This window comes from Gracilinanus agilis, chromosome 1 (genome assembly GCF_016433145.1).
Source record: "Gracilinanus agilis isolate LMUSP501 chromosome 1, AgileGrace, whole genome shotgun sequence".
In the NCBI taxonomy this organism is placed as follows: Eukaryota; Metazoa; Chordata; class Mammalia; order Didelphimorphia; family Didelphidae; genus Gracilinanus; species Gracilinanus agilis.
The window spans coordinates 97,433,344-97,460,226 of record NC_058130.1 but is presented as its reverse complement, the minus strand read 5'-3'; the positions used below and the strand labels follow the sequence as shown (position 1 = coordinate 97,460,226).

Genomic DNA, 26,883 nt, shown 5'->3' with positions numbered 1-26,883 from the left:
TGCTCTTTAGTCAACTGGGAGAGGTTATTTAAATGACCTTCCTGCACCATTTAGGATAGGAAGACCAATAGGAAGCCAGTACTTCACATGAGAATTCATTAGTCCCTGGACACATTTGAATTCATAGTCCTCTATGATGTCTCCATTTTTTTCCCTATCTTATTTCACATTACTCACTTTTCCATATTCTACATGGCGGACATACTTGGTCACTCATCATTCCTGGTTCTAGAGATTTCTTTACTCAACCTGACAATTTATCTCCAAGTCTAGAACTGTATAATCACCTCTAGCTGTGGAAATTCCTCTTCTCTTTAAGGCCAAGTCAAGTGCCATGTCTTCCCTCAGCAGCTCAGCTCCAACTGATATTTTCCCACTTAAATTTTCATAATCTGGTTCTCTTCTTTATCTCTGCTATAGTCTACCTTGTAACACATTTGGCACTAGAGTATAAGCTCCTTGCAGGAATGGGATTATTTCATTGTCTTCATATCACCAGCACCTGGCACTGTTTGGCATATAGCAGGCACCTGATAAATGCTTGATAACTAAATTACTCACCTCACAGTTGTCCTATTAGAGCATCAGCTCCTGGAGGATAGGGTTTGTATGCTCTGGAGAAATTTTTGTTCATCCAGGATTGATCATATCACCCATGCACCCTTTCTTACTTAACTCTAAAGGTTTCCTATTACCCTCCAAGATAAAATATAAACCTCTCTGTTTGGTATTTAAACCTAGCCTCTTCCTATCTTTCCAGTCCTGATACTTTCCTCCTCTATGAATTCTATAGCACAGCTATGATGGTTGATCTAAAGGCTATCCAACAAACATTTGTGAGGTACTTCCTTTGGGTTTCTGTTCAATTTTGGGGGTGTTAAGATAAAATAATGAGTACGCTCAAGTCTCTTCACTAGGTATTCTAAGAGGCAGAGAAGGAAGAAACGTGTCCTTATTGGAAGGCAGGACAGACATTAAATGTCAGAGAAGTTTATACTTGATCCTAGGGGTAATCAGAAACCACTGGAGTTTACTGAGTAGTAGAATGATGTGGGCAGGCACATGCTTTGGGAAAATAGCCTTCACAGATGTGGAGGATGAATTAGAGAAGGGAGAGATCTGAGGCAGGAAGGTTATTTGATAGTCTGGTTGAGGTGAAAAGGACCTGAAGTAAGGTGGTGGCTTTTTGAGTAGAATAAAAGAGAGGCTGTGATGGTAGACTCAACAAGATTTGGCAACTAAATGGATATGTGGGGTGAAGAAAAGAAAAGAGTAATGGATGACTCTGAGGTTGTGAACCATACTAGGATCTGGAAAGATCTAAGGGATTTTGAGAAAGGGGCAGACTTAACGAGATGTTTTGTTTTAGCTGTGTTAAATTTGAGATGCCTACAAGACATCCAATTCTAAATGTTTAGTAGGTAGTTGAAAGAGGACTGGAGCTCAGGAAAGATGTTAAGAATTAAAAATTGAGATCTGGGAATCGTTTGCATAGAAAATGATAATTAAAATCATGGAAGCCAATGAGGTTATGAAATAAGTGAATATACCCAAAGAGGGCATAAGCACAACAGTTAGGGGCATAAAAACAAAAGAAAATGAGAAGGAAAGGTCTGGAGGACAGAAGAAAAAACAGAAAAGGGGTGAGAATATCATGAAACACCCCCAAAATAATGCAGTCATTGCCAAACACTGCAGGGAAATATGCCTGGAGGCATTTGACACAAGTTTCCTGGATTACATCAAGTTGAAATCACACTTCTGTTCTCTTGAGTTCTGTGCTTTATGATCTGATGCTTGGGTTAGATGTATACAAAGTTGGGGGAAGTGAAGGGAGAGATTTAATTATGCAATGAAGTCTACTAGAATCAGCGATGAATTTTTGAATTGCTTTACCCAGGAAACAAAGATTTCAGTTGACTAGAAGTCTGGGTGAGGAACCAGTGAAGGTTAAATTTAGAGAAGTTCTGGACCTAGGGAAAAGCCACACCTGGAATTGGGATATTGAGATTGAAACTATCCATTATTACTCACCTGTAGTCATTCTTTTAGAACTTTTAGAAATACAGATCTTTCTCTCCAAAATCAAAATATTAATATATCTTATATATCAGTGGTTCCCAAACTTTTTTGGCCTACCGCCCCCTTTCCAGAAAAAATATTACTTAGAGCCCCCAAATGAACCTGTGGCCATCACCGCCCCGCTGGATTGCTGCAGCACCCACCAGGGGGCGGTGGTGCCCACTTTGGGAATCACTGATACATATCATACAAAGAGAGGAGACACAGATAGCAAGAGGCAGGTAGTATGATGAGAGAACTACCTTGGAGCCAGGAAGACTGAAGACTTCTCTCTTTCTGTCACACACAGACACACACACACAGACACAACATGCCCGAGTTGCATGGGTAAAGACTCAAGCCAGTCCTTGACATATGATACAGGAGTCACATCCCCCAAGTCCCAACTTATTTTCCCAGCCCCTCACCCCATCTCACTGCAACCCTTTTAGGTGAACCAGCAAAAGGGAAAGAAAGTATTAGTTTTGTTTTGCTTCTTTATTTCCTCTTTGGTTTTTCAACACAAAAAGACATGCATTCTGTAGAATAAAAAGAAAGCCGAATCGCAGAGGGAAATCTAGTGAACAGTGGATTATTCCTTTCTGGTCAGGATTCTGGTGTCAGGCCAAAAGGCTGGTCCTCCCACTGCTAACACTGATCAGAGGAAGCTGGGTGTGCTGATTTCTGAGATAGGGTGGAAAAAAGCACAATTGCCGGGTAAGGAGCTCATATAGTCTGAAATTACTGTGGTCTTTCTTTCTCACCTCTAGGAAAGTGGGAAGCACAACTATGTTTTCATTCACAGAAACTTGGAGTGGCATAAGATCTGACCTCATAACCCACTGAGCTCCTTAGTCCTAATAAGTCTTAGTTGATGACATTTTCTAGGGAATGTCCTGTTCTTTAAAATAGGGCTAGTTAGACTGACTTTTACCCCTGGAAATCAGACTGGTCTAGCTACCGTGGCATCAGTGTAGCCATATCAGATCAGATACAACTCTATGGCAGTGTAGCTGACATTAAAGTATCAAAAGATACTCACATGTCACCCGTACTCAGGAGGTGGGACTAAACCAGTGACTTGGCCTTTCACACATTTAAGTCTTGACCACTAGAGTATATCACATAGACCTAGAAATGATGGCACTGTTATGGGTTAGCAAAAGCTCTTTAGGGATTTCAGTCATTACCAGAAAAACTGGAATCTGGCATGATGTGGACCTGTTTTCATCCAAAGCTATTCAGTATGGTATCTGGACTTGGTGATTTAGGGATAAGTGCCATGGATAGTTACTGGTGCTATATTTCAGGATATTGTCTTTAAAAGGTACAAGGGAAACTCTTTTTAAAAAACTATAGATATTGACAATCTTTGTTACAAAATGGAAAAGTCGACTTTTGGTCTTTTGTAATATTCCCAGTGTAAACACAAGATAACAGTGCCCGCTAGTCAAAGGTAAATTCTCATAGGGATTTAAAAAAAAAAAAAAAAAAGAGCCCAAGTAACACAATTTCTGGTAAGCAGGCCTTAAAAATGAACAAAAATTGGGGGCAGCTGGGTGGCTCAGTGGATTGAGAGCCAGGCCTAGAGATGGAAGGTCCTAGGTTCAAATCTGGCCTCAGACACTTCCTACCTGTGTGACCCTGGGGCAAGTCACTTAGCCCCTTTTGCCTAGCCCTCACCACTCTTCTGCCTTGGAGCTAATACACAGTATTGACTTCCAAGATGGAAGGTAAGGGTTTAAAAAAAGAAAGAAAAAAATGAAAAAAAAAACTAAATTTTATTCTTCATAGCAAAGGCCCAGGTTATAATTTTTCTTTTGGAATGATTATTTCCTCTAAAGGTAAGGAATATGGGCAAAGAATAAGAGTGGGGATGTTATATGGAATAAGATCCAAACCAAACCCAATGTGGAATATGGGTCTGATGGGGCCTGTCAGTTGGGAAAGGAGGAGAGTCCAATTATGGACTCTCCAAGGAAGAGCTAGAAATCCCAGTGCAATGGACAGAATGCTCCCCTTGAAAACTGAAGGCTCTGGGTTTGTATGACCTTACACAACTCAACAAATTTTTGGGGGGGGGGGTCTCAGTTCAAAATAAAGAAGCTGGGTTAGATGACCTCTGTAAAATCTTTTCCAGCTCTAAAAGATCTGTGACCCTATAATTACTCTAGTCTGGTTCTCTAACTCCATCAGGCCAAGATAATAATTATCTTATAGCTGAGTCTCCAATGAGTGTCATTTTTACATCTATTGCCTTCTAATAAAACTTTTTTTAAAATAAAATCAATTTTGGCATGAGAAGTTGAAGGAAAACTCTATTATGCACACACTTGCAAGTCTCATTTTATTTTCCCAACTTGTTCTGGCTCTGTTACAAAAGACAGTGAGAAAGAGCAAGCCTTTGACTCCCCAGCAAGCCCCAGAAATGCCCAGGCAATTCTACTTCCCTGAAAAGTCCTTCAAGAAACAGAGACAGCAGTCTGCAGGCTGCTCTCTTGTTCATGAACTCACTTTATGTCAAAGGTCCCAACTAGGAGTGATGGGAGGCTAGACACTCAATGGCAGCACTATGGAAAACACACAGAAATACTGAATTTAGAGGTGAAAGAAGGGTATTTGTTTTTTAACATTTCCATTCTGCATGCCATATATCCTCTTTGCATAAGCCTAAATGGTCCACATTACTGGTCTGCCAAGGACATTAAAAAAAAAAAATACAAAGCCTTGGAATTCTAGACCAGCTGGAAGCACAGCAGACCCACTGGCAAGCTGAGGGCATGGAATTCAGTAAGCTACTAATGGTTGGACGTATCCAAGCTCTGGAGTGTTTGTACTACTAGAGTCATTGATGTACAATCATAAAAAGGACATATGCAGGAACTAATGCCTGAAAAGGGTCAGATAGAGTCCTGCTGAAGTTAAAAGTGGAAATAAAAGGAAAACAGGAAGTTGGATAAAAACAAGAGTTGTGAGTCCATCCTTAAAGAAGATGAAGCAAGGAAAAGACCTAGGAGCCTTGGCTGACTTCTTGGGAGCACCAAGGAAAGTGACTGATGGCTGAGCAGAGAGCAAAAGGTTCCAGACCCGCTGCACCTAAAATTAAAAACTTTTTTGTGCTTGTTGCACAATGCTCCCCTTGTGCTATGCATCCAGCCCAAGGACAAATTTTAATCTCTTAACATCAAATGTCTGCCATCAATACTGGATTAAATCACAAACCCATTCTTGGTACAGTACAGGTCAAAGCCCAGCTTGGATTCCACACATATACCAAGTCTCAGAAAACATGTCATATTTCACACCTACATAAGTGCATTTTTTTGAACATTTGGCAGTTCTTTGTTTTATACAAAGGTTTGCTGCTTGTGTCTTTTATCCTTTTTTTCTTTCTGTAAAACCAAAGAAATGGTTTACTTTTTAAAATTCCACTTTCTTCCCACAATGAGGAGAGAAAAAAGTTCACGTTCTTCAGTTTTGATTTCAAGTGTCCTTTTTGTTTTGTCCAGATCAAGATGAAAAACTACATTCAACCCCCAAACTAAGACATGGGAGAAACCTATCAGTTTCCCCTCATGCATCTATGCAAGGATATAATCCTATGTGCTCTACTCTATCATAGACGGAACATGATTTTTTGCAACAGACAAGCTGCCGCCATTAAATATACTGCACTGATAGGAGGGTTATTTACCCTGAAAACACAGAGTGTACACCTTCTCTCAACCACAGACCCACACACATTACCTAGGCTGGGTCACTGCAGCTGCTCCATGGAAAATCCCACACACTGTGGCTAGCAAATGGCCAGACATCTACAAATGCTGGACATGAAGCCAAACTAGGAAGGACTGGGGCCCATGTAGGCAAGTTGGAGTGTGGGAGCTGGGTTTGAATGGAGCACTTCATGGGCATCAGCTACTGAAGAGGGTGCTGCACCATGAGATGTCAAGCCACAGAGGGCCCAGTGATGACTGCTTCATGTTGTGCATTTCAGCGACCTTGGCCTGTCTGCCCACAGTGGCCATGTGGTGATGACGTAAGCACCTGGAAAACCGTACCGCCCGTGACTTCACATCACCCCCCCAGGTGACGCGCTGCTGCTTCCCAGGATTGTCACTGGAAGGATAAACCCACGCTTTTGACCCCATCCCACATGTCCCACTTCTTGCTTTAAATGGTGAGGAGGGGAATGCAGCCAACACCAACCCCTCCTTCGTGACACACCATGGGGGCCATGTATGTCCAGCGGTTTGTTTCTGGGTCATACATCTCTACCGAGCTCAGGTTGGACTGTCCATCATAGCCTCCCACGGCATACAAGCGCCCACAGTTTGCTACCAGGGAGACCCGGCTCCGGCGTGTATTCATGGGGACAATCAGGTACCACTGGTCTGCCACAGAACTGTAGACCTCGGCGATGCTGAGGAAGCCGGAACCATCATAGCCCCCACAGACGAACATCTTGCTGCCCAAAGATGCAGCTCCATGACGGCAACGCTTGTTGAGCATGCTTGCCACTGGGTGCCAGGTGGCTGTGTGGTGGTTGTAATATTCTACCTGCATTTGGGATGGACAGGAACACCAAAGTCAAAAGAGAACTGGAGCTCAGTGTCTATGTTAAGTGAAATCTATGATTTCCTGGAGGGCTGTGACATAATTGCCTTCCCATTGGTGATTAGAGGAGTCTAAGGTTAAGTTCTGCTTCTCATATGTTGTCTGACATAAGGATGGTCATTTCTCTTATTTGATCCTCAACTATACTATGGGGATAACATTGCCCCCCCCTGCTTCTCAAGTGAAGTGTGGAGAATACCTTTCAGGGGCAGTTTAACCTTTTAAGTACAAATACTAATTCTAAATATTCAAGCATAATAAGATCCTGAACAAACTAGGGTTCTTTAATGTAAAGGAATTTTAGTATCATTAAAAATGACCAATTTGAAAAATATAAAGAATTATGGAAAGAAATTAAATAATGTAAAGAAAACAGAATCAGGAGAACAGAATGCACATTGACTACTACAAAGGACATACTCTAGAAGAGGAGTGGACCAAGAACAGAAGGGAATATGGAAGGAATAAGGGAAACATCATCATCATTAAATTTTAAAAATTGGATAATTTTCAATCATGTTTTACCTTGGTTTGTTATGTTGTTTTCAACAATAAAATAGAAAAAAAAAACCAAATAATACAAAAAACTGCTCAAAAACTTAGCTATTAGGAGCCTGTCTTCTACATAATGGTGACCCAATAAATATCAGATGCCTTTAGGAGGAGCACATGATAAGAAGACTAGAAAATGTCCTTTGAAAATGAGGAATTTGTTTTTGTCTTTCTTTTCAATTTATACTAATTCTCTGGAAGTTAGGAACTAACTATACAGTGAGTGAGGTAACCTGTTTTCTCTCCAAACCTTGTTTCCCTTAAGCAATCCCTTAACCTTGTTTTTTTCCAAGTAACAAAATAATAGCTAATGAAGAGGGATGTGTAGGAGTGGGGACAAAGTGCCCTGAAACCCAAAGAACCTGAGACTCACACTATTGAAGATTTGTAAACCATCATGTCCTCCAGAAACATATATTCGGCCTTCAAATACAGTGACTCCCGCTGCGCTTCGGTTTGAGCTCATTGGTGTCACTATCGTCCACCTTTAAGAGATGATCAAGCAAGAAAAGTATATATGAGATTAATTCATCTGCTAGGCTTCCCTGCCCTTCAAAAACAACTTGTTAGAGCTAACAAGAATCTTACCATGTCTACAACATGAGCTCTGTCTATATTTCCACCACAAAGTTAACTCCACTAAGTTTCTCATATTTGTTGCCATACATTAATTAGCATTATAACCAAAATGCTCTAAGAAGGCAAGAATGTGAATTAATATTGTCCCTCACTTAAATGATCAATTCTTCTCTGCTGTGAACTTCTATTAAATCTTTGGCATTGGTCATGAATTTCTATAAGTGCATAAGGTTAAATGGCCAAATGAAGTCTTGTGTACCAAAGTAACATATTCCTTGAATACTTTTTTCCTAACTGTATTTAAATGGATGTAAGCCAGATCCCCCAAATGTTCATGGAGGAAAAGTACTAGAAAGTACCAGGCCAGACAAGGAGGTCTTACTTGTCTGTTTCAGGGGAATAGGTCTCCACAGAGTTGAGGGAGGAGTTGCCGTCATATCCACCACAGACGTAGATCTGTCCATCTAACACAACCGTTCCCATAGCACTGAAACACAAACATGAGAGAAGTAGGCATTAGGCGCTCCCAGGCATGCTCTTCCCCATCAATCAAGACCCATCAAACCCAGTCGCTAGATTGCAAGCTCCGATGCTCACTAACTGTACACTAATGGCCAAGTCACTGCCCTTCTCTGAGATCCTGCTTCCTCCTCTAAGGTCATAGATATTCAATCTTCATTCAATTAATTGACAAGTATTCAGAAAGGAAAGAAAATCCAGGATGAGAAGGTGGTTAACAGTGTCAAAGGAAGCAGATAGGAAAAGGATTATGCCTGAGAAAAGACCATCTGACTTAGCAAGTAAGAGATCACTGGCAAATTTAGAAGTGCATGGTTTCAGCTGAATGACAAGGTAAAAAGCTAGAGTGCAAAAGGTTGAGAAGGGAGTGAAGAGAGAAAGTAGAGGCTGCAAATGTTAGACAGTTTTCAAGAAGTCTGACTGAGAAGGGGAGAAATATGGGCAGCTAGCTAGGTGGCACATTGAATAAAGCACCAGACTTAGAGTTGGAAGGACCTGGGCCAGTCACTTAATCGCTGCTTGCCTCAGTTTCCCCAACTGTAAAATAAGGAGCATAATGCCTACCTCCCAAGCTAATTATAAGAATAAAATGAGATATTTGCAAAGTGCTCTGCAAAGTTGGAAGCATCATCTAAAGCTAGAATGATGATAATCCTTTAACAGAAAAACAGTGCCCAAATCAAATCCTAGAAGCCACATCTTAAGATGGATATAATCAAATATAAGAAAAAAAGGAGAGCCATCAGTGTTGTAAGAAGTACAGAAAGAAGGTCAATGAGGAATTACTGAAGTAACTGGAAATGAAACCTGGGAGAAGAAAACAAAAAAATTTGGACATAATATTTGTCTTCAAAGCTTTGAAGAACTATAAGGCAGTAAGGAAATCTCTATTCCTGAAGGAAAAATCCATTATCAATGAAATTGCACAACCACTGAAGAATTGAGTTTCCAAGGGAACATTATAGAACCCTAGAAAAGGAAGCAGTGTTAACAAGCTAACACAATGTCATCAAGAACATGCCAGGCTAACTTTACTTTCTTTTTTGGCAGAATCTCAACTGATGATAGATTGGGGAAATTCTATAAAACAAATGACCTGATTTTATCAAAACATTTAGCCAAGTCTTTCTTGGATTCTTGTAGAAGAGATGGAGATATGTAGGTGAAGTATAGGGACACAAGGCACAAAAGGAAGTTTTATTTAGACAAGTAAGAAATTGGAAGAGTCACATCAGTGGTTTCCTATTAATTTGAAAGGCAGGATCCTCCTTTGTAACCTGGCCCCAACCTACCTTTCCAGTCTTATAAATTACTTCACCTCAGCCACTCTACAGTCTTGTCAAACTGGCCTCCTTGTCATTCCTCCCACATAACACCCTATTTCTTCTCTCTACATTTCCGCACTGACTGTACTTCAGGTTTCTGTAATGGACTCCCTCCTCATCACCTTCCCCCAGTTACCTCCTACACCCAGCCTTTCCTGATCTTCTTTTCCAGCTGCTAATGACCTCCCTGTGTCACAAAACCAACTTTGGGGGCAGGGAGATGGCTCAGTGGACAGAGCACCAGACTTGGAGGCAGGAGGTTGTGGGTTCAAATCAGACCTCAGCTACTTCCTAGCTCTGTGAGCCTCGGGCAAATCACTCAAGTCTCATTGCCCAGCCCTTACCACTCCTCTGCTTTGGAACCAACAATACTTCATGTTGATTTTAAGACAGAAGAGACAGAAGATAAGGATTATTAAAAAACAAATACCATACACTAATTTTGTATATATTCTGTATGTACTTATGTATGTATACATCCCTCACAGAATGTAAGCTCCTAGAGAACTGGAAACATTTCTTTTTTGTCTCTGTTCCCCCCTGCCCCCACTACATGAAGTGCTTAATAAGTGTGATATTTAGGATATCAAACTATCCTTCTAAGCTTTGTTTCATCTAAAAATCCGATAAGCATTCCATTATTTGCTTATCCAAGTCACCAAAAAAAAACGTGGAACAGCACAGAATGATCTGGATAAAGGCATGGGTCTTTTTTTGGCTTCCTAGTCAACCTTTCTGATTAGTTCACCATGTTGTCCCACAATTCTCCATATATACAGCACTCAAGTCAGGAGAAAATTCACACAGTGTTTCTTGTAAGCTCTGGTGGGTGAAAAGCAGACAAGAAAATACTAACACACTAATCTTGGGCCCATTATTTAGCCTAAAAGTAGCAATGACACAGAAGTAAAACAGAAAAGGTATTCAAAGCAGCACAGATGCTAAATAACTGGCCCAGCTAGTAAGTTTAAAGAAGGGAAATATTAGTATGGGGCCAGCAGGTCTTCAAGAAGGTGGTAACCTAAGCTTCAAATGATAAGTAGAGGAAAAAAACGCTGGAGGATGAAAGTTTCTCCAAAAAGCATCGTAGGGAAGAGAATGCCTGAAAAAAGATTCCTATTCAGGCTTATGGAGGTTACCAAGAACATTTTAATGAAGCCTATAATTTAATGAGAATGAAATGGGGCTATATCAAAATTATTATATATAATAGAACATTAACCAAATAATTGAGTAACTAGACCAATGGCAATATTTTCCCAAATATATTTCAAATTTTGTTAAAATGAACATGAAGAAAGCAGGCAAGTGAGAATAAGTTAAAGATGACTGATGATGTCCCACTTCAGTCCACCCCTTGCCAAAAAAAAGAAAGCAAAAATAAAATTTGGGAATAAATTACAATGGAACATTTAAAGCCACAGAAATGCTTCAATATATCCAAAAAGTGGGAAGAGGAAAATCACCAAAAGCACTGATGGTGAGAGGAAAGTGCAGACATGGCATTAACCAGTGGGTTTTGAGTTGTGGATTATATATGATGCTTAATTTGCTTCCAAGACAGACCACAGTTTAATCCTTTCTAAATTGGATTTAAATAGTACAAAAAGCACAGATTCTACATCTAAGGACACAAATATAAACACTATTTCCATAGCTAGAAAAGAAACTACCACATCTATCTACACAAATGCTTTCAATTATATAAAATATAATTTATCACTATTAACCATTTATTCATGTAGCAAAAAATTTTAAAACATAGATTATTTGTTCTTTCTGGAGGAGAAAATGAGGGATAGAGAGAAAGAAACTGTGACAGACAGAATTCATATTGGTAATGTGAATTTTTATAGTGATCTATCATTTACAAGATGCTCTGCTCCCAGAAAATCAAGGACACGTAGAATGTTCTTCCCCACCACCTCACACTTCATTTATAAAGGGAGAGACAAACATGTGGTTTCATTGGTGAGGGGAGTTTCTAATATGTAAACTCCTTTCACTAATGCAGATCAGCAACTCAAGTATAACTTATAGTCTTACTGAGTTGCCTAGACTAAAATGATAAAAGGACAAAATGACAAATGTTGGAGAGGATGTAGAAAAATACTATTATTTTACTAATACACTATTGGAGGAACTATGAATTGATCCAACCATTTTGGAGAACAATCTGGAATTAAGCCCAAAGAATTATAAAACTATATACCCTTTGACCCAGACCACCATTAGATCTGTTTCCTAAGGTGATCAGGCAAAAAGGAAAAGAATCTTTATGTTCTAAAATATTTATAGAAGCTCTCTTTGTGCTGGCAAAGAATAGGAACTTAAATTTTAAAAAAAGAGAGAGTCACCAGAGAATTAAGAGGTTAACCTGACCAAAGTCATCTAGGTACTCTATGTTAGAGGCAGGATTTGAATTCATCTTCCTACTCTTGAGGCTAACCTTATATTCCCTACATCATCTTGCCACTCAACCAACTCATCCTCAGAAAGTGAAATGACCTGACTAAGGTCCTACAACAACTAAGTACCAGAGTAGAGATTTCAAACCAGGTCTCCTGATTCCAAGTTGGGGTTCTTTGAACTACATACCATGCATGTAGATAGCCGTTTACAGTGTTGTTCAGCCATAAACCATCCTATGTCATTTTGAATAGCATCCAGACATGTCACAGTAACAATATCAGAATTGAAGTCAGGTTCCTATTTGCCTGTGGTCCAGAAGTTAAAATCTCTGGGCTTAAAATCTGGGTAGTGTAAACTGGAAAGTTAGGGACTAGGGGGAAAAGGGAGACTGGGCTAGTTATTCTGGGTAACTTCCTGTATCTACAAGCCTGGTCTAGAATGTGAAATCTTGTCCATTTAAATCCATTTGAGGTTTCTTAGATGGATGGAGAGCCAGGCCTAGAAATGGGAAGTCCTAGATTCAAATCTGGCCTCAGACACTTCCTAGCTATGTGATCCTGGACAAGTCACTTAACCCCCAATGCCTAGCCCTTACCTCTTTTCTGCCTTGGAACCAATACGCAGTATTGATTCCAAGATGGAAGCTATGGTTCTTTATAAATAAATAAAGAATAAATTTAGAATTGAGAGGGGCTTTAGGGTCATCCAATTTCCTCATTTTATAGATGAGAAAAATGAAGAAAAATAAGAGACTAAATGGCAGGAATTTGAATTTGGGATGTGTGATTCCAAATCCAGCCTGTGATGGAGCTTCCATGAAGCCATTTATAATCATTTTGGCTAGTTCCTACAGCATTTACTAACTGTATAGAGTGGAATTCGGATGGGGGGGGGGGGTGTCATTCCCCAATGAATCACTCTTATGAGCAGAGAGGAGACTTGACAAGATGCTGGCAGAGAAAAGCAGCTTTATTAAGAAAAAAGAGTGACAGTGGGGAAGAGGAGAGAAGGGGGAGGGGAAGGGAATGAAAAGGCAAAAATGTCCTCTCTTCTAGGTACAATCACAGACTTTTTTTTTTTTTCATTTTTTTTTTTTCATTTTAAACCCTTAACTTCTGTATATTGACTTATAGGTGGAAGAGTGGTAAGGGTAGGCAATGGGGGTCAAGTGACTTGCCCAGGGTCACACAGCTGGGAAGTGTCTGAGGCCAGATTTGAACCTAGGACCTCCCATCTCTAGGCCTGGCTCTCAATCCACTGAGCTACCCAGCTGCCCCCCAATCACAGACTTTTATAATAATCCTGGTAACTATGGGAAAATATTCAAAATTAAAATTAAAAAAATATATTGGTATAGTAAAAAAATTAATAATAATCCTGACACAAGATTGTCCTTTCCTCTGTCTAATCCCAGTGCTGGTGGTGGTGGGTGACGTTTCAAATCTTGAGGGTGTGATTTTTAACATTAAGTCCCTCTAAAAACACCCATGGCTCAAAAAAAACCAGTGACTATCATGGGATTTTCAGCCTAGGAAAATAAAGATACTTTTCCTAAGCTATAGATAAATTTTTCTCAAGGTTTTTAAAACAAGGTCAGGAAAACTAAAAATTTTATGGGGTGGAGGAATAGTAATACTCAGGGGTCTTAAAAATTGGGGTTACAAGCCAAATACTACTCTGAGAATTATACACTGAATCTCATCCCACACACCAATCATATTATCTGTTTGAAACTTTTTATTTAACTGTGTGCATGAGGGGCGGGAAGCAGTCATCTTCACAAAATCTAAAGTCCCTCATAAGGATTATAATAATGCCTGAGCCTTAGTTTCCACATCAGTAAAATGAAAGATTGGACCAGATGTTCTATAAGGTCCCCTTTAGCTCTAAGTTCTGCTTTATATGTCTGCATCTCTCACGGGAACTAGACATTCAAAAGATACTTACTGAATGAATAAAAAATGGATGAAGTAAAATAGGAAGATTGCAGAGCAAAATACAAAGCATAAATACCTTCGTTTGCTGTTCATGCTGCCCACTTTGGTCCACGTGTCTGTCTCAGGGTTGTACACCTCCACTGTGCTCAGCCGCAATTGGCCATCATATCCTCCGATGGCATAGAGGAGCCCGTTGACCACAGCCACTCCCACACGGCTACGGGCTGTCGTCATGGGCTGACACTTCTCCCACCGATTGGCGATGGGATCAAATACTTCGACCACATTCAGCGAATCACCTGCATAAAAATTTGCTACTCAAATTAAAACAAATGATCCCACACATTGAGATTGCTGCTTTTGAGGAGTGATCAGATGGAGCATTTCACTTAATTCTAACGCCTCTGTCTGCAGAATGACAAAGCACCATAGATCTGTCCTCTACATTTTCAGGAACAAACTTCATTTGTGGGAAATGCTGTTATGAAAATTTCATCCATACTATGCTTTCTAGGGCACTAGACAAACCCAAGACCCATTTCGCCCTTTAGTAAAGGACAATTGTAAATACTAAAAATCAGTTACAATCAAAGAAACAGCTGGCTTAGTGCTAGTGTCAGAGAAAGCCCCTCAATGTAATTTCCTAGGCTTGCCCTGTAAAACATCCTGTTACAGTGATGGTGAACCTTTTAGGGACCCCGTGCTGTGCCTCACCCTGCCTACCAGAATATGTGCTGTGCCCCTCCCCACTGTGTTTGTGTGACCTGCCCCTGCCCCCAGCGACCCTGATGGGCCCAGAAGGTAGGGCAAGGCTAGGTGGCTCAGAGACCCAATACCCCCCCATACACACTGCCTTGGGGGTGGGGCCAGCTCCCAGCCAGCCTGCACCTGGGGAAACTGCCTCCTGCAGCCATAGGGCCTGCCTCTACATCCAGCCCTCCCTGCCTATTGGGCTGTGACCAATGTGGGAGTGGAAGTGGGGGGGCAGAAGGAGCACAGTGAGCCTTTGGAGGGTGGGGTCATCCCCAGACTGGAGGCTGGCAGGGAAGGAAGCAAGCACAGAGGGGTGGGGAAGAGCGATGGAGAGGGGGAGGGGAGCAGCTCTGCAGAGGACAGTCCTGTGTGCTCACAAAGAGGTCTCTGCATGCCATCTTTGGCACGTGTCCCATAGGTTCACCAACATGTTCCTATGAGAACTAAAGCTTTATGTAAATGGCTGGAGAGACACACCTATCTCTGGACAAGAATCGCCTTCAGAGAGGCAGCACGAACCAGGGGACAAGAGAACCAGGAAGACCTGGATGGAGACCGGGGAGACTTGAGTCATGCTCTGGCACAACAGGGCTGGTTGTTCTTTATTTTCTTGATGCTTTAGGCCAGTGATGGGCAAATTTTAAAGAGGGGGCCAAAGGAAAGGAAATGCTCATCTGTCAGTCTGTTTCTAAGGAGACTCTTTCGAAGTTTCATTGTCCTACTCATTGTATTCGTCAGATTAGGAATAATGACCCCATTGCTGGATAGAACATTTCAGGAGGCCACATCTGGCCTGGGGCCACAGTTTGCCCCTCATTGCTTTAGGCAAGTCTCTAAGACTAGTATAGCATAGAGAAGGAGACTTACTTTGGTGGAGGGGGTTTCCTCACTCAGGAATTCCTTTTTGCCTATGAAGGCAGAGGTCCAGCCCCTATCCCTAACAACAATCTGAACTCTCTTTTATTCCAGAGAACTCAGTATACACATTTTCTTACAGATGCCATTCCCAAAGGTAACAATTCTAGGTCTGCTGTTTCAGTGTTACCGTGTCCAGGGTGGATTTTTCACATGAAATTGAATATTATCCTATGTTGCAACTAATCCCTAAGTAGGGAAGTAAGTAGATCACCTCACTCACAAAATCCCTGTCAGGGAGAGTGAAGGGTAAAAAGAAGAAATGGCAGAATCTTCTTGTCAAAAGCACCGAGTAGCAACTTGAACCTGGAATAACCCACACCTGAAACTGTTACTTTCTTAAAGCTCTGATATTAGAGGTTTTGGCTCAATTGTGTTGGCCTAACAATGACTTGATTAAGATTTTTTTTTTTTTTACTCTCTCCTTTCCCCTTAGGTATACAAATCTCTAGTTATAAACCCAAAGGGAAAAGATACACATTACTGATACTCAATAAATATTAAAAATATAAACACTGTCATTTTAAAAAATCAAGAAGTGCACAAAAGTTAACAAAGCATCTTCAAGAGTGAAAGCCGGTAAATCCCCTGTGATGGAGCAAAGGGAACTATTCTCATCCCAAAGGGGAGCTGCAAGATACCTGCTGAATTTAGACCCCCTACTGCATAGATGAGCCCTGCAATGGAAGTGCAACAGCGAGGCCGAGTTTTGAAAGCCAGCAGGTGTGGCCGACGCTCCGGCATGAGGTGATAGTCTTTTGCTTCATCCACCAAGTCCCTGAAATGAAGCACAAGGTAAGAAAGATGGTTTACTTCCACTTAACCAAGATGCAGACTATCAAACTCCAACACAAAGTTCCTTCTCCACAAAAGAAACATCCAAGTTACTCTCTCTGAAATAGAAATGGGAAAGGCTATCAAAAACTGTGGTTCTGAGCGATCTCGAAAGGCAGCATCATTGTGTATTGGTGTGAGCTTCCTGGAGTTAATGAGGGCAAGTCTCCAGGCATCTGCTCATTCCTGAGTCAATTATGTCTTGTGTTTTCTGGGAACAAGCAAATGTTTCCTTGCTAAGTACAAGTACACATTCTATTGCCCTGCAAGCCACTTGGGGGTTTAACTGTACTCTGCTGATGGGCTAGAGTTAATAATCAAAAGATTTGCTACAAAAAAAAAAATCAATTGGGAAATTAAAAACCCACCACTAGAGACCAGAAAGCAGTTTGATCAATAAATCTGCCACAGGAGAGAGAATTTCATAAAGGAAAGAAAAAGGAGGGGGTTGAAATTAGGAAAAAGAAAGGATCATAAGCATAAGGCTTTGCTGAAGGGGGAAAATTATTTCATTACTATAACAATGAGAAACAATGGTAAACATTCTGAGCTGATAAGATTTTCCAAATCCAGGTGCATGGTTGACTTAAATAGGTCTAGTAGCATTTGGACTATCGGGCCTAGCCTGCCATCACTCCAAATTATAGTTCTGAGAATAACTTCCCCTCTCTTCAAATTGTTTTGAACCATAACTTTGTCCTGCATGATTAAGTTTAAAATCCATTTGTTCTCTCATGTAACAAGCCCCCAGCTGTAACAGGAGGAGATGTAACTGCTAACTGCCAACTAGGTCAGACACAGACCTTGAGTTCAGAATAAGCTTTTGTCCATGGATTAAGGCACAGGTCATTAGGAGGCACATAAACTGATCCTCACTAGCACGGAAAGGCTTAGGCATACGGAATGTAATAACTTTGGTCACCTGGAGCAAGTTGTTCCCTAATCTTCTGAGGGTCGAAATGCCTCAATAATATGAAATAGGGCTAAAATGAGAGTGTGGGGGAACTGTACTGGAATCTCCTGATTTCCTAAACTGCTGCCAATACTTATGTCTTAAAGAGGTAGTGTGGTTTAACAGACAGCACAAAAAATTTTGAGTCAGAAGATCTTGGTTTGAATTCTAGCTTGGACACTTTCTTGTTTGTGATCTGGGCAAGGACTTCTCCTTTAATGAATCTCTATTTCTTTCTGTCAAAAGGGGATGGTGATAATATATTTTTTTTAAACCCTTAACTTCTGTGCATTGGCTCATAGGTGGAAGAGTGGCAAGGGTGGGCAATGGGGGTCAAGTGACTTGCCCAGGGTCACACAGATGGGAAGTGGCTGAGGATGGATTTGAACCTAGGACCTCCCGTCTCTAGGCCTGGCTCTCAATCCACTGAGCTACCCAGCTGCCCCCTGGTAATAATATTTTTAACACACAACTCATGGGGTTGGCACAAGGAAAGTGCTTTGTAAACCCTAGAGTGCCAAAGAAGTGCAAGATGCCATTACTGAGTCTGGAAACAAGGCAGCATTAGAGAGGGCCCCTCTTCCCACTCCCAAGATACTGATGCTCATGATGGCTACTACACTGGAGCTCCTTATCCTAGGAACAAGACTGTTTCAATTTGATTCTTGTATCATAAATGTAAAGCCCTCCCTAAGTTACCTGACCCAAGTAAAGCACTTTAAAAAAGGCAGTTATTCCAATCCTATTGAATGCTCTTTTACTTTCATGCTGAGGGTACTGCCCAGTTAGCCTTCTGAAAGTCCTCATTTTAATGGGTCACTCCCACCAGCTCTAAGAACTGAGAGATAGCTTATTTTGACATAGGCTGGAATGAGAAGTGGGTCTTATGGGTAAGAAAAATAATTTTTAAGCAAAAAATGGAAGGAAGGTGACAAAACTCAAGGTGTGTTTGGGGAATGATGACTAGACCAGTTTGGCTACAGTAAAGGATTCAAGAAGGAGTAGGAATAAGGAGGGAAAAGGTGAAGAGGTAGGTAGAAGCCAGACTTAGAATGTCAGACTAAGAAGTCTTGACTTTATCCTGAAGACAACTGTTCTAAACATCCATTAGCTACTGAAGGTTTAATGATAATGAAAAAATGAAGTCAGTGCTTTGATGTGTTCAGAATAAACTACAAAAGGAAGAAACTAGAATAAGGAAGACAAATTAGGAAGGTACTGGATGTAACAGGACCTGAAGTGTGGTGGTGGTAGTAGTAGTAGTAGGAAGAAAAAGTATTTGGAAAAAAGTGTCTCTGCTCTGAATTTGAGAAGTGGTTTACGCAGCCCATTTATAGCCTGCTAAGCCCCAACATCAGGGAGATCCAGGTGGAACCATGACATGGTGTAGTTCTTGAGGGTCTATGCTGTGGTACCATCTTATAATGAAGCCTTCTTGATACCTGGTACAAAAGGTCCAAGATGGACTTGCTTTTTTTTTTTTTTCCTAGTTGTACTCCAAAACCAACTTTACATATGAAAGCTTAAGACTGAATTTGTAGGTGGGATTTTGAAAAGGTGACTGGGACCAACGCACTTGGGCAAAAGCACAGAAAGAGTTACTGAGTTTGGAAAGAAGAGAAAGAGGGAGTTAGGCATTGAAAGGGTAATAGTAGAATGAAAAGAAACAAGGCAGTATGAATGTAGAAGATGAGGATGACAATAGTCTGAGCCCAGAAAAAAGGAAAAAAGGAGAGGGCTAGGAATTAAGAAAAGGAAATAACGAATAGATTTAATGTTGTGGCTAAGAATGAAAATATTTTTATTACAATGACTATGCAAAATACTGGGTAAGCTGGTAAGTATGCACTGAGCAAGTAGACTTTCAAAGCCAGATGCTAGGCTGACCAAAATATTAAAGTGGAGCCAGGAAAGCTTTTGGATTGGAATGCCTAGTCATCAACTATTCACCCTAATTTATGAGTTCCTAGACCAGTGGTAACCTTCCCTCTCCATAAGTCACTGTGAATTTGGAGCCCCTGTGTCATCTTGGAGAACTAAATGAAAACTGCCTGCCCTGAGATGCAATGAGGGGGAAACACAAATGATCTCTGTGCCACCTAAGTGGGCTGATTGATGCTGTTCAAGAAGAGAGTTTAAAGAAGCACAGAGGAGATTATAAGGGAAAAACCAAAACTATAAGTTTTCTGAGAACTTGTGAAATTAAACACTCAGGGAGGAGAAAGGGAAAAAGAACAAGGAAACCAGGGTGATAGATAACAGGAAGTTTTCTTCTTTTCCTGGTCTTTCTTTCTGTGGGGCATAAGTCTTATTATCTGGACTCTTGAAATTGGAACTCAGGAGTTTACTATCTCCTTCCTAGGATCCAGTGACAAAAAGAAGAGTTCCTGGCTAATATGAATGTGTTTTTTTATTCCTTTCTATGCTGCTCCTTGTACTGGCAACATGAATGTCAACTAAAATCATCTTTTATGAGAGGAACCATGGTATAATGGTCTCCTTTCAAACATTAAACTTGGAGTTAGAAGACCAGGTGCAAAATCCCATCTCTGTCATTCATTACCTATAGGATCTTGGGCAAGTTCTTTTTGAGCCTTGGTTTCCTTAGCTGTAAAATGGGGATGATAATGCTCAGGCTATCTATCACACAAGGTTAGTATGAGGATTAAAGGAGCTAATGCAAAGACAGTGTTGTTGTAAACTGTAAAGCCCTTTAAGAGTCCTTGGCAAGCATGGTCTAAGCCAGTGATGGGCAAACTTTTTAAAGAGGGGGCCAAAGGAAAGGAAATGCTCATCTAGCAGTCTGTTTCTAAGGCAGCTCTTTCAAGGCTTAGATGGGCAAACTACGGCAAGGCCCCCTGAAATGTTCTATCCAGCAGCAGGACATTATTCCTAATCTGACGAATACAACGAGTAGGATACAATATAATGAAACTTTGAAAGAGTTGCCTTAGAAACAGACCGACAGATGAGCATTTCCTTTCCTTTGGCCCCCTCATTAAAGAGTTTGCCCGTCACTGCTCCAAGCTGTCATTCCCTACTCTTGAGAGCTGAAACTCCCTGAAGCAGCAGGGGCAGAGAGTACAAGTCAGACCTTGCTTACCTGCACTTATGACAACAGCGGACCAGGTCATCTTGCTGTACCCGATCTGACAGGAACTGAGGCCTACAGAGAGGCAGACGGATTTTGGACAGAAGCTCTGGAAGGCAGGGTTCTCGCTGTTCCTGATCATACCTAATCCAGGCTAATGCCGCTTCAAATACCTGCCAGGCAAAAGAGCAGTGACAGACCAGTTTCAAAACCTTTTTCTGAAGGACTCTCGCAATTGTTTATGGTGTCGCCATTCTCCTAGGCTGACCGCTTTGAAGTCATCTTAGACTCTTCCTCTTCAGCCTCCATATCCAGTTAATCATGAAGTCCTATCAATTTTTATTTCTGTCTTCACATCCTTTCCTCATTTTCCATTTTCACAGTCAATCTTTATACAGCCTAACCCCAACCTTGAAAAGTGCATTGCCCTTCCAATCAAAAAACTTCATTTCTGGTCCTTCCAATACAAATGCTGTTCGGTTAAGAAGATTCTCTACCACATTTAGGCCCTACCCTCCATGTCCAATTTTATTCCAATTAATATTCTTTCCTCCAGTCACTGTTCTACGAACTTAACATACTCAACCTTCTTGTTGGTGTGTTTCTGTTCTTTCCTTTTCTTGAAATGGCTTTTCTTCTCTCCTTTGCAGACACAAATCATTCAATCAATAAACATTCATTAAGTGTCTACTATGGGGCAATCAGGTGGCAGAGGGGACAGAGCAAAGGGCCTAGAGTAAGGAAAATCTGAGTTCAAATTCAATCTCAGACATCTACTAGCTGTGTGAATATAGGCAAGTCACTTCACCTTGTTTGCCTCAGTTTCTTCATCTATAAAATGGATTGAGAAGGAAATGGCAAACCACTCCGTATCTTTGCCAAGAAAACCCAAATGGGGTCACAGAGTCAGATATGACTGAAATGACTGAATGACAGCAAAGTGTCAGGCACTGATTAAGGCCTTGATTAAGTCCCAACGCCAAAAAAAACCTTCTTTAACTGCTCTACTTCACAGTGATATATAAACTCTTAGCTACATATTTGGCAAACATTGGGTCATTAAAAAAAAAAAAACCCGCTTACAGTTATTTAGCCTTTTACAGTTTATAAAGTATCATATATTTGTGTGTCTGTGTATGTGTGTATATCTCAGGTACTGTGGTCAAGGGAAGAGAAATAAGTATGCATATGGAAACATATATAGGATGTCCCAAAAGGCTCATGAGACATGGAGTATATGTATGGGTGAATAAATAGAAAAATAGATATATGGGCATACATACATTAAATACACATCTTTATATGTATATAGATATAAACCATTTAGTATTCCTTCAAATCTTATTGAAATATGGGGCCTACACATATTAGAAACATAATAAATAGAGTATCAAACTGAAGAATCCTACAATGTGGCATTTAATTGTACTCTCTTCCAGTTTTTTCATGTGTTTTAGTATTATGTCCCCAACAAACTGAGAACACGTTGTGAATGCCTTCTGTATACTCAGTGCTTCCAGCTCCCTACACAGTAGTACATAGTAGATGCTCAATAAATCCTTATGTAGTAAGTCTTAAAATAAGACAAGATAGATGGAAAATCATAGTTTACCCTCAAAAAAGTTTCATCAATTTTTTTTTGCTTTTTTCCATTAAACAGAAACCACCTCTAAGTATTCTGACTTGAACATACATGTCTTTCTTTTGTCGGCAATGAATAAGCTTTACCCTCTTGAGGTTCAATCTTCCCTTCCTAAAACGGTAAGTGTGAGTACCAAAAGGGATCCACATCTGTTTTGCTCACTTTAAGCAGTACCTAAAATAGTGCCATGAGTCACTAGGCACTTAAAATGGGATGCTACATGTCAACATCTTTGCAAATTACATTGTATTGTGTAATGTAAGCTATTGTTATGATCATAACTGAAGGAAATCCTCCCAAGATTTATGGTTCCTACACTGAGGTGGGTACACAGGCCTCACCACTTGGGGATGGGACTGAGGGAAGACCTATAGCTGGACCTAAAATTATGCAGTGCATCTCACAACTACCTGAGAGAAATCACAGGGCCTGGAATCATTCGCGTCCCAGGGTAAGCTTTCTTGTTTGTGCTGCCACCTAGTGGCTCCCAGGACCATAAACCGCATGACAGACACCCCAAAATTCAGGGGGTGAGTATGCAGCAGACAGTAGATTCCACTTTTGAAAGAACCTTGGGCCAGTATTTCTAGACCAATATTTCGAAGTGACTGCGCACAATCATGTCCCTATCGCTTCACAAAGGACCCCTGCCATAAAGGGGAGCTCTGTGGGAGCAGGCTAATCATCCTAGCAGCAGCAGCATCAGAGGGCATCCATACAATGCAGCAATGGTGCCTTTTTAAAGCATTCCCTTGACCCTCACAATAGCATCTAGGACAGGTATTTTGAGGAACACCAGATCTGTACTCAAAAATCCTGGGTATCGTGCCATGGCTCCAGCCCTTAACAACTAAGTTATTTAACCAGTGGCTCTAGTCCTTTCCTCATGTGAAAACAGAGATGATAATGCACACATTACCTAACCCACAAGTGTGGTAAGGAAAGGGGTGACAAACCATGAAGTGTCATAGAAATATCTTTCCCCATTTTAAAGATAGGAAAAGTGAGGCACAAACAGGGTGACAAAGAGCTATGTTAGTAACTTGCTCAAAGCTCTGAAACCAAGGTAGTAATCCCTAGAAGACAAAGAAATAAGATTTGGCCCAGGCCTAAAGGCCCCCATGTCCTAACTCTCAGCACAGTAATCTGGGGCAGCCATGCAGAAAGAGCCCAACTCACAGGATCTAGGGCTGAAAGACTCCGCTCTGATACTTCCAGGCTCTGTGATTCTGGACAAGCCTCTCCACCTCTCTGAGCTTCAGTTTCTTCATTCATAAAATGGGAGATAATTATTTCTGCATCACTTACCTCCCAGAACTACAATGAGGATCAAATATGAGTACTGCATGAGTGCGAGCCCTAGCCTCACTCTAGACAAGTGGGTCTGTTCCAAACCTGTCCTTCACAGGCCTATCCTGGACAGCCAGTCTGTTTGGCAATTAGCAGAAGTAGCTTAAGGTAGCTGCTTCCACTGCCCTACCAAGCTCTCTTCACCTGGCCTCCATGTGTCCAACCCCATCTCCTCCTGTAGATGGAATCCCTCGCTCCAGCTGAGATGTCGCTGTGCTATTCCTCCCCCAGAATGGGCTACCTGCTCTGTTCCACCCCTCCTGAAATCTTGTGCATTCTTCAAGGGGCAGTTTGACCCCACATCCTCCATGAAACTTTTTTCTGATGACCCAAGTCCAAAGGGACCACTCCATCCTGAGTCCCTGTGACACTAATTGCCTGTGCACTATGATAGTGATGTGTGTATATGATGACTCTATAAACTCCAGGAGCCTGAATGCCCCGTCTCACACCTTTGTATTTGGCATCCCCATTCCCTGAGCTGAGCCCAGAGGCCACAAGAGTAAGTACTCAGGAAAAGTATGTTGTAATGATAAGAGGAAAAAAGGGATGAGTTGTTTTCTTGGACCCTTATCACTGTTAAACCATGAACAAGCAAATCAAAATTCAATTCAATTCACACTGATTACAAGTCTATTATGTGTGAAGCCCCTGTGCTAAGTGAGGAGATGCAGATGAAAAACTATATAATACAGTGCCTGTGCCAAGGTGCTAACAATGTAGCAGGGAACACAACATGTCCAGAAGCAAATAGAAAATGTGTAGGCAATGTGACAAGAGCAAAAGAAACCAAAAGAGGAATTCTGAGGAGGAAGAGATGCTTTTGGCTCGGGGGATCAGGAAAGGCTTCATGTTTCATGGAGGAAGAAGTAAGCCTGATTCTTAAAGAAAGAAAAGAATTTCAGCAGATGGAGATGTGGAAAGAAGCCATTCTGCTTTTCTCTTCAGAGCTCATGTGAAGAGACAAAAAGTCAAATCAGGAACCTACTGAGGCCCCACAAAATGCGTTCTGTGTCCTACTGACTAAAAAAAAAGGCCACATTCCACCTAATACTTTTAGAAAGTTTCCTGCTCCCCAATTACCTGTTCCTCTGATTTCACATTGAGCTCATCCCGAGACACCAACTCAAGGACATCTTCAAAGGGTAATGCCAAGAACTCTTCTGACATAGACACTTCCACAAAATGCTGGTGGATGAAACTGTTGGCAGAGTCGTACAGCACAGCACACATCATGGTCTCAGCAAACTGACGGACACCCAGACAGTTCTTGGGGTGAAGCCTTTGGAGGTGAGGAAAAGAGAGAAAAAGAGAGCTCAGTGATGGGAAAGTGAGATGAAAATTTTCATCATTTCTTAGGTTCCTTCTGGAAGAGCAGAAAAAAAAGTCTTAATCCTGACTGCCATTATTTGTCACTGTTTAAACTCTGGGTAAGTCACTTCCAAGAAGGCTGGGCTAGAAGATCTCTAAGGTCTAAAATTTGATGTTTAAGTTGGATTCTAAACTAAGCTGTGCATCAGCAAATGCAACGAAGTGAAAGTAATTAGGCCAAAGGGAGGAGGGAAAGAGAAAGAGCAATGGTAGGCAGAGGAAGAAAATGAGCCTAGGTATGGAATTATATAGCAAGGCATTCTCTAAAGACCTGCTGTCTCTTTCATTATAGGATTCACAGGATTTACAATGGGAAGGAATGTTCCTTAGAGATTCTCCACTATACCCCACTCATTTTACAAAATAGGAAAACCAGGCAAAGAAGGGTACAGTGACTTGTGTTCTCTGAGGTGGTAAGTAGGGATATATGCCCAGACCCTCCCTCTCCAAGCAAAACACACTACTCTTGAGTGAAGAGCTGACACACAGCAATGCTTTGTATCTAGATTCTTTGCTGAATAACAACTAGAGCTCCCAATTCTGACTCTGGATCTGTATAGATTATCTTTCAATTCCAAAATAAATACGACTTAAGGCAAATGGAAGATTTCTTTTTGCCAGATCTTGGGTAGATATTGATGGTGACAGTGAGTTAGGCAGGCCCCTTGTCAATTGACAAAGCACAAGGGCAAAAGACTTGAGGTGACCCACCCATAAAATTTCAAACTGAGATAATAGAGGTTTGATGAAAAGGGAGATGAACAGGCACCAGGAACTAGTCCAATGCTAGGATTATGAATCTGCTTCATAGCATAGGGGGAAGCTGGGTAGCTCAGGGGACTGAGAGCCAGGACTAGAGATGGCAGGTCCTAGGTTCAAATCTGGCCTCAGATACTTCCTAGTTGTGTGACCCTGGGCAAGTCACTTAACCCCCATTGCCTAGTCCTTACCGCTTTTATGCCTTGGAACCAATACATAGTATTGATTCTAAAGTGGAAGGTAAGAGTTTAAAAAAAATAAAATAAAAATAAAATGCTCTCTTGTCTGACTATTCTTTCTCAGTCTCCTCTGTTGGCCCATCAGCTGTATCAAAAAGAAGGTGTTTCCCAAGGTCCTCTCCTGAGCCCTCTTCTCCCTTTTCTTGGTAATTTCATCAGCACCCACAGATTTACCCATTATCCTTATTCAGATAACTCCAAGATCTATGTATTCAGGTCTAGTCTCTCCTCTGAACTACAAGGCCTGCATCACCAGCTGCTAAGCAGATATTTCAAAATGGATACCCTTGAGAAATTTTAAACTCAACATATCTAAAGTTGTATGTACTGTCTTTCCCTCTAAACTATCCTTTCTTCCTGGCTTCCCTATTTCTGTCAGAGGCACCATCATCTTTCTGGTCTTTCAGGTTCATTATCTCCACTCCTCCCTTCCTCATCCGCCACGTATTTAACCAGGTGGCAAATCTTGCTCTTTCTACTTTCACAGAAGCTTTCCCACCTGACCCTTTTTTCTCTATATAGCTACTAACTCAGTTCAGGTCCCCATTACCTCCTGCTAAGAGGTTTCTCTCTCTCCCTGCCTCACCACTATTCTAATCCATCCTATATCCTATTACAAGTAATTTTTATTTCTTTCGTTTGTTTTTTTTTAAACCCTTACCTTCTGTCTATACTATGTATTGGTTCCAAGACAGAAGAGTGGTAAGGGCTAGGCAATAGGGGTTAAGTGTGTCTTGCCCAGGGTCACACAACCAGGAAGTATCTTGAAGCCAAATCTGAACCTAGGTCTTCCCATCTCTGGCCTGGCTCTCAATCCAGAGCCACGTCACTACCCCAGTAATTTTTTCTTAATAGCACACCTGACCTTGTGACTCCCCTACTCAACCAACTGTAGTGATAAACCAAGGATAATCAATCAATCTCTCTCTCTCTCTCTCTCTCTCTCTCTCTCTCTCTCTCTCTCTCTCCTGTCTC

The 26,883-nt window shown here is 41.2% G+C and overlaps 1 protein-coding gene across 1 annotated transcript in view; it reads right to left on the bottom strand.

Moving 5' to 3' along the window:
* Positions 1-4,394: 4,394 nt before the first annotated feature.
* KLHL18 (kelch like family member 18) overlaps positions 4,395-26,883 on the bottom strand; it is a 73,990-nt gene continuing 51,501 nt past the window's right edge. Inside the window, exons 2-8 of the mRNA XM_044677100.1 lie at positions 24,623-24,821; positions 20,560-20,720; positions 16,312-16,448; positions 14,079-14,301; positions 8,192-8,296; positions 7,604-7,715; positions 4,395-6,621 (exon numbers count right to left, since the gene is read on the bottom strand). Coding sequence (XP_044533035.1) covers positions 6,235-6,621; positions 7,604-7,715; positions 8,192-8,296; positions 14,079-14,301; positions 16,312-16,448; positions 20,560-20,720; positions 24,623-24,821 — 1,324 coding nt within the window. The 3' untranslated portion in view covers positions 4,395-6,234. The remainder of the gene's footprint in view (positions 6,622-7,603; positions 7,716-8,191; positions 8,297-14,078; positions 14,302-16,311; positions 16,449-20,559; positions 20,721-24,622; positions 24,822-26,883) is intronic.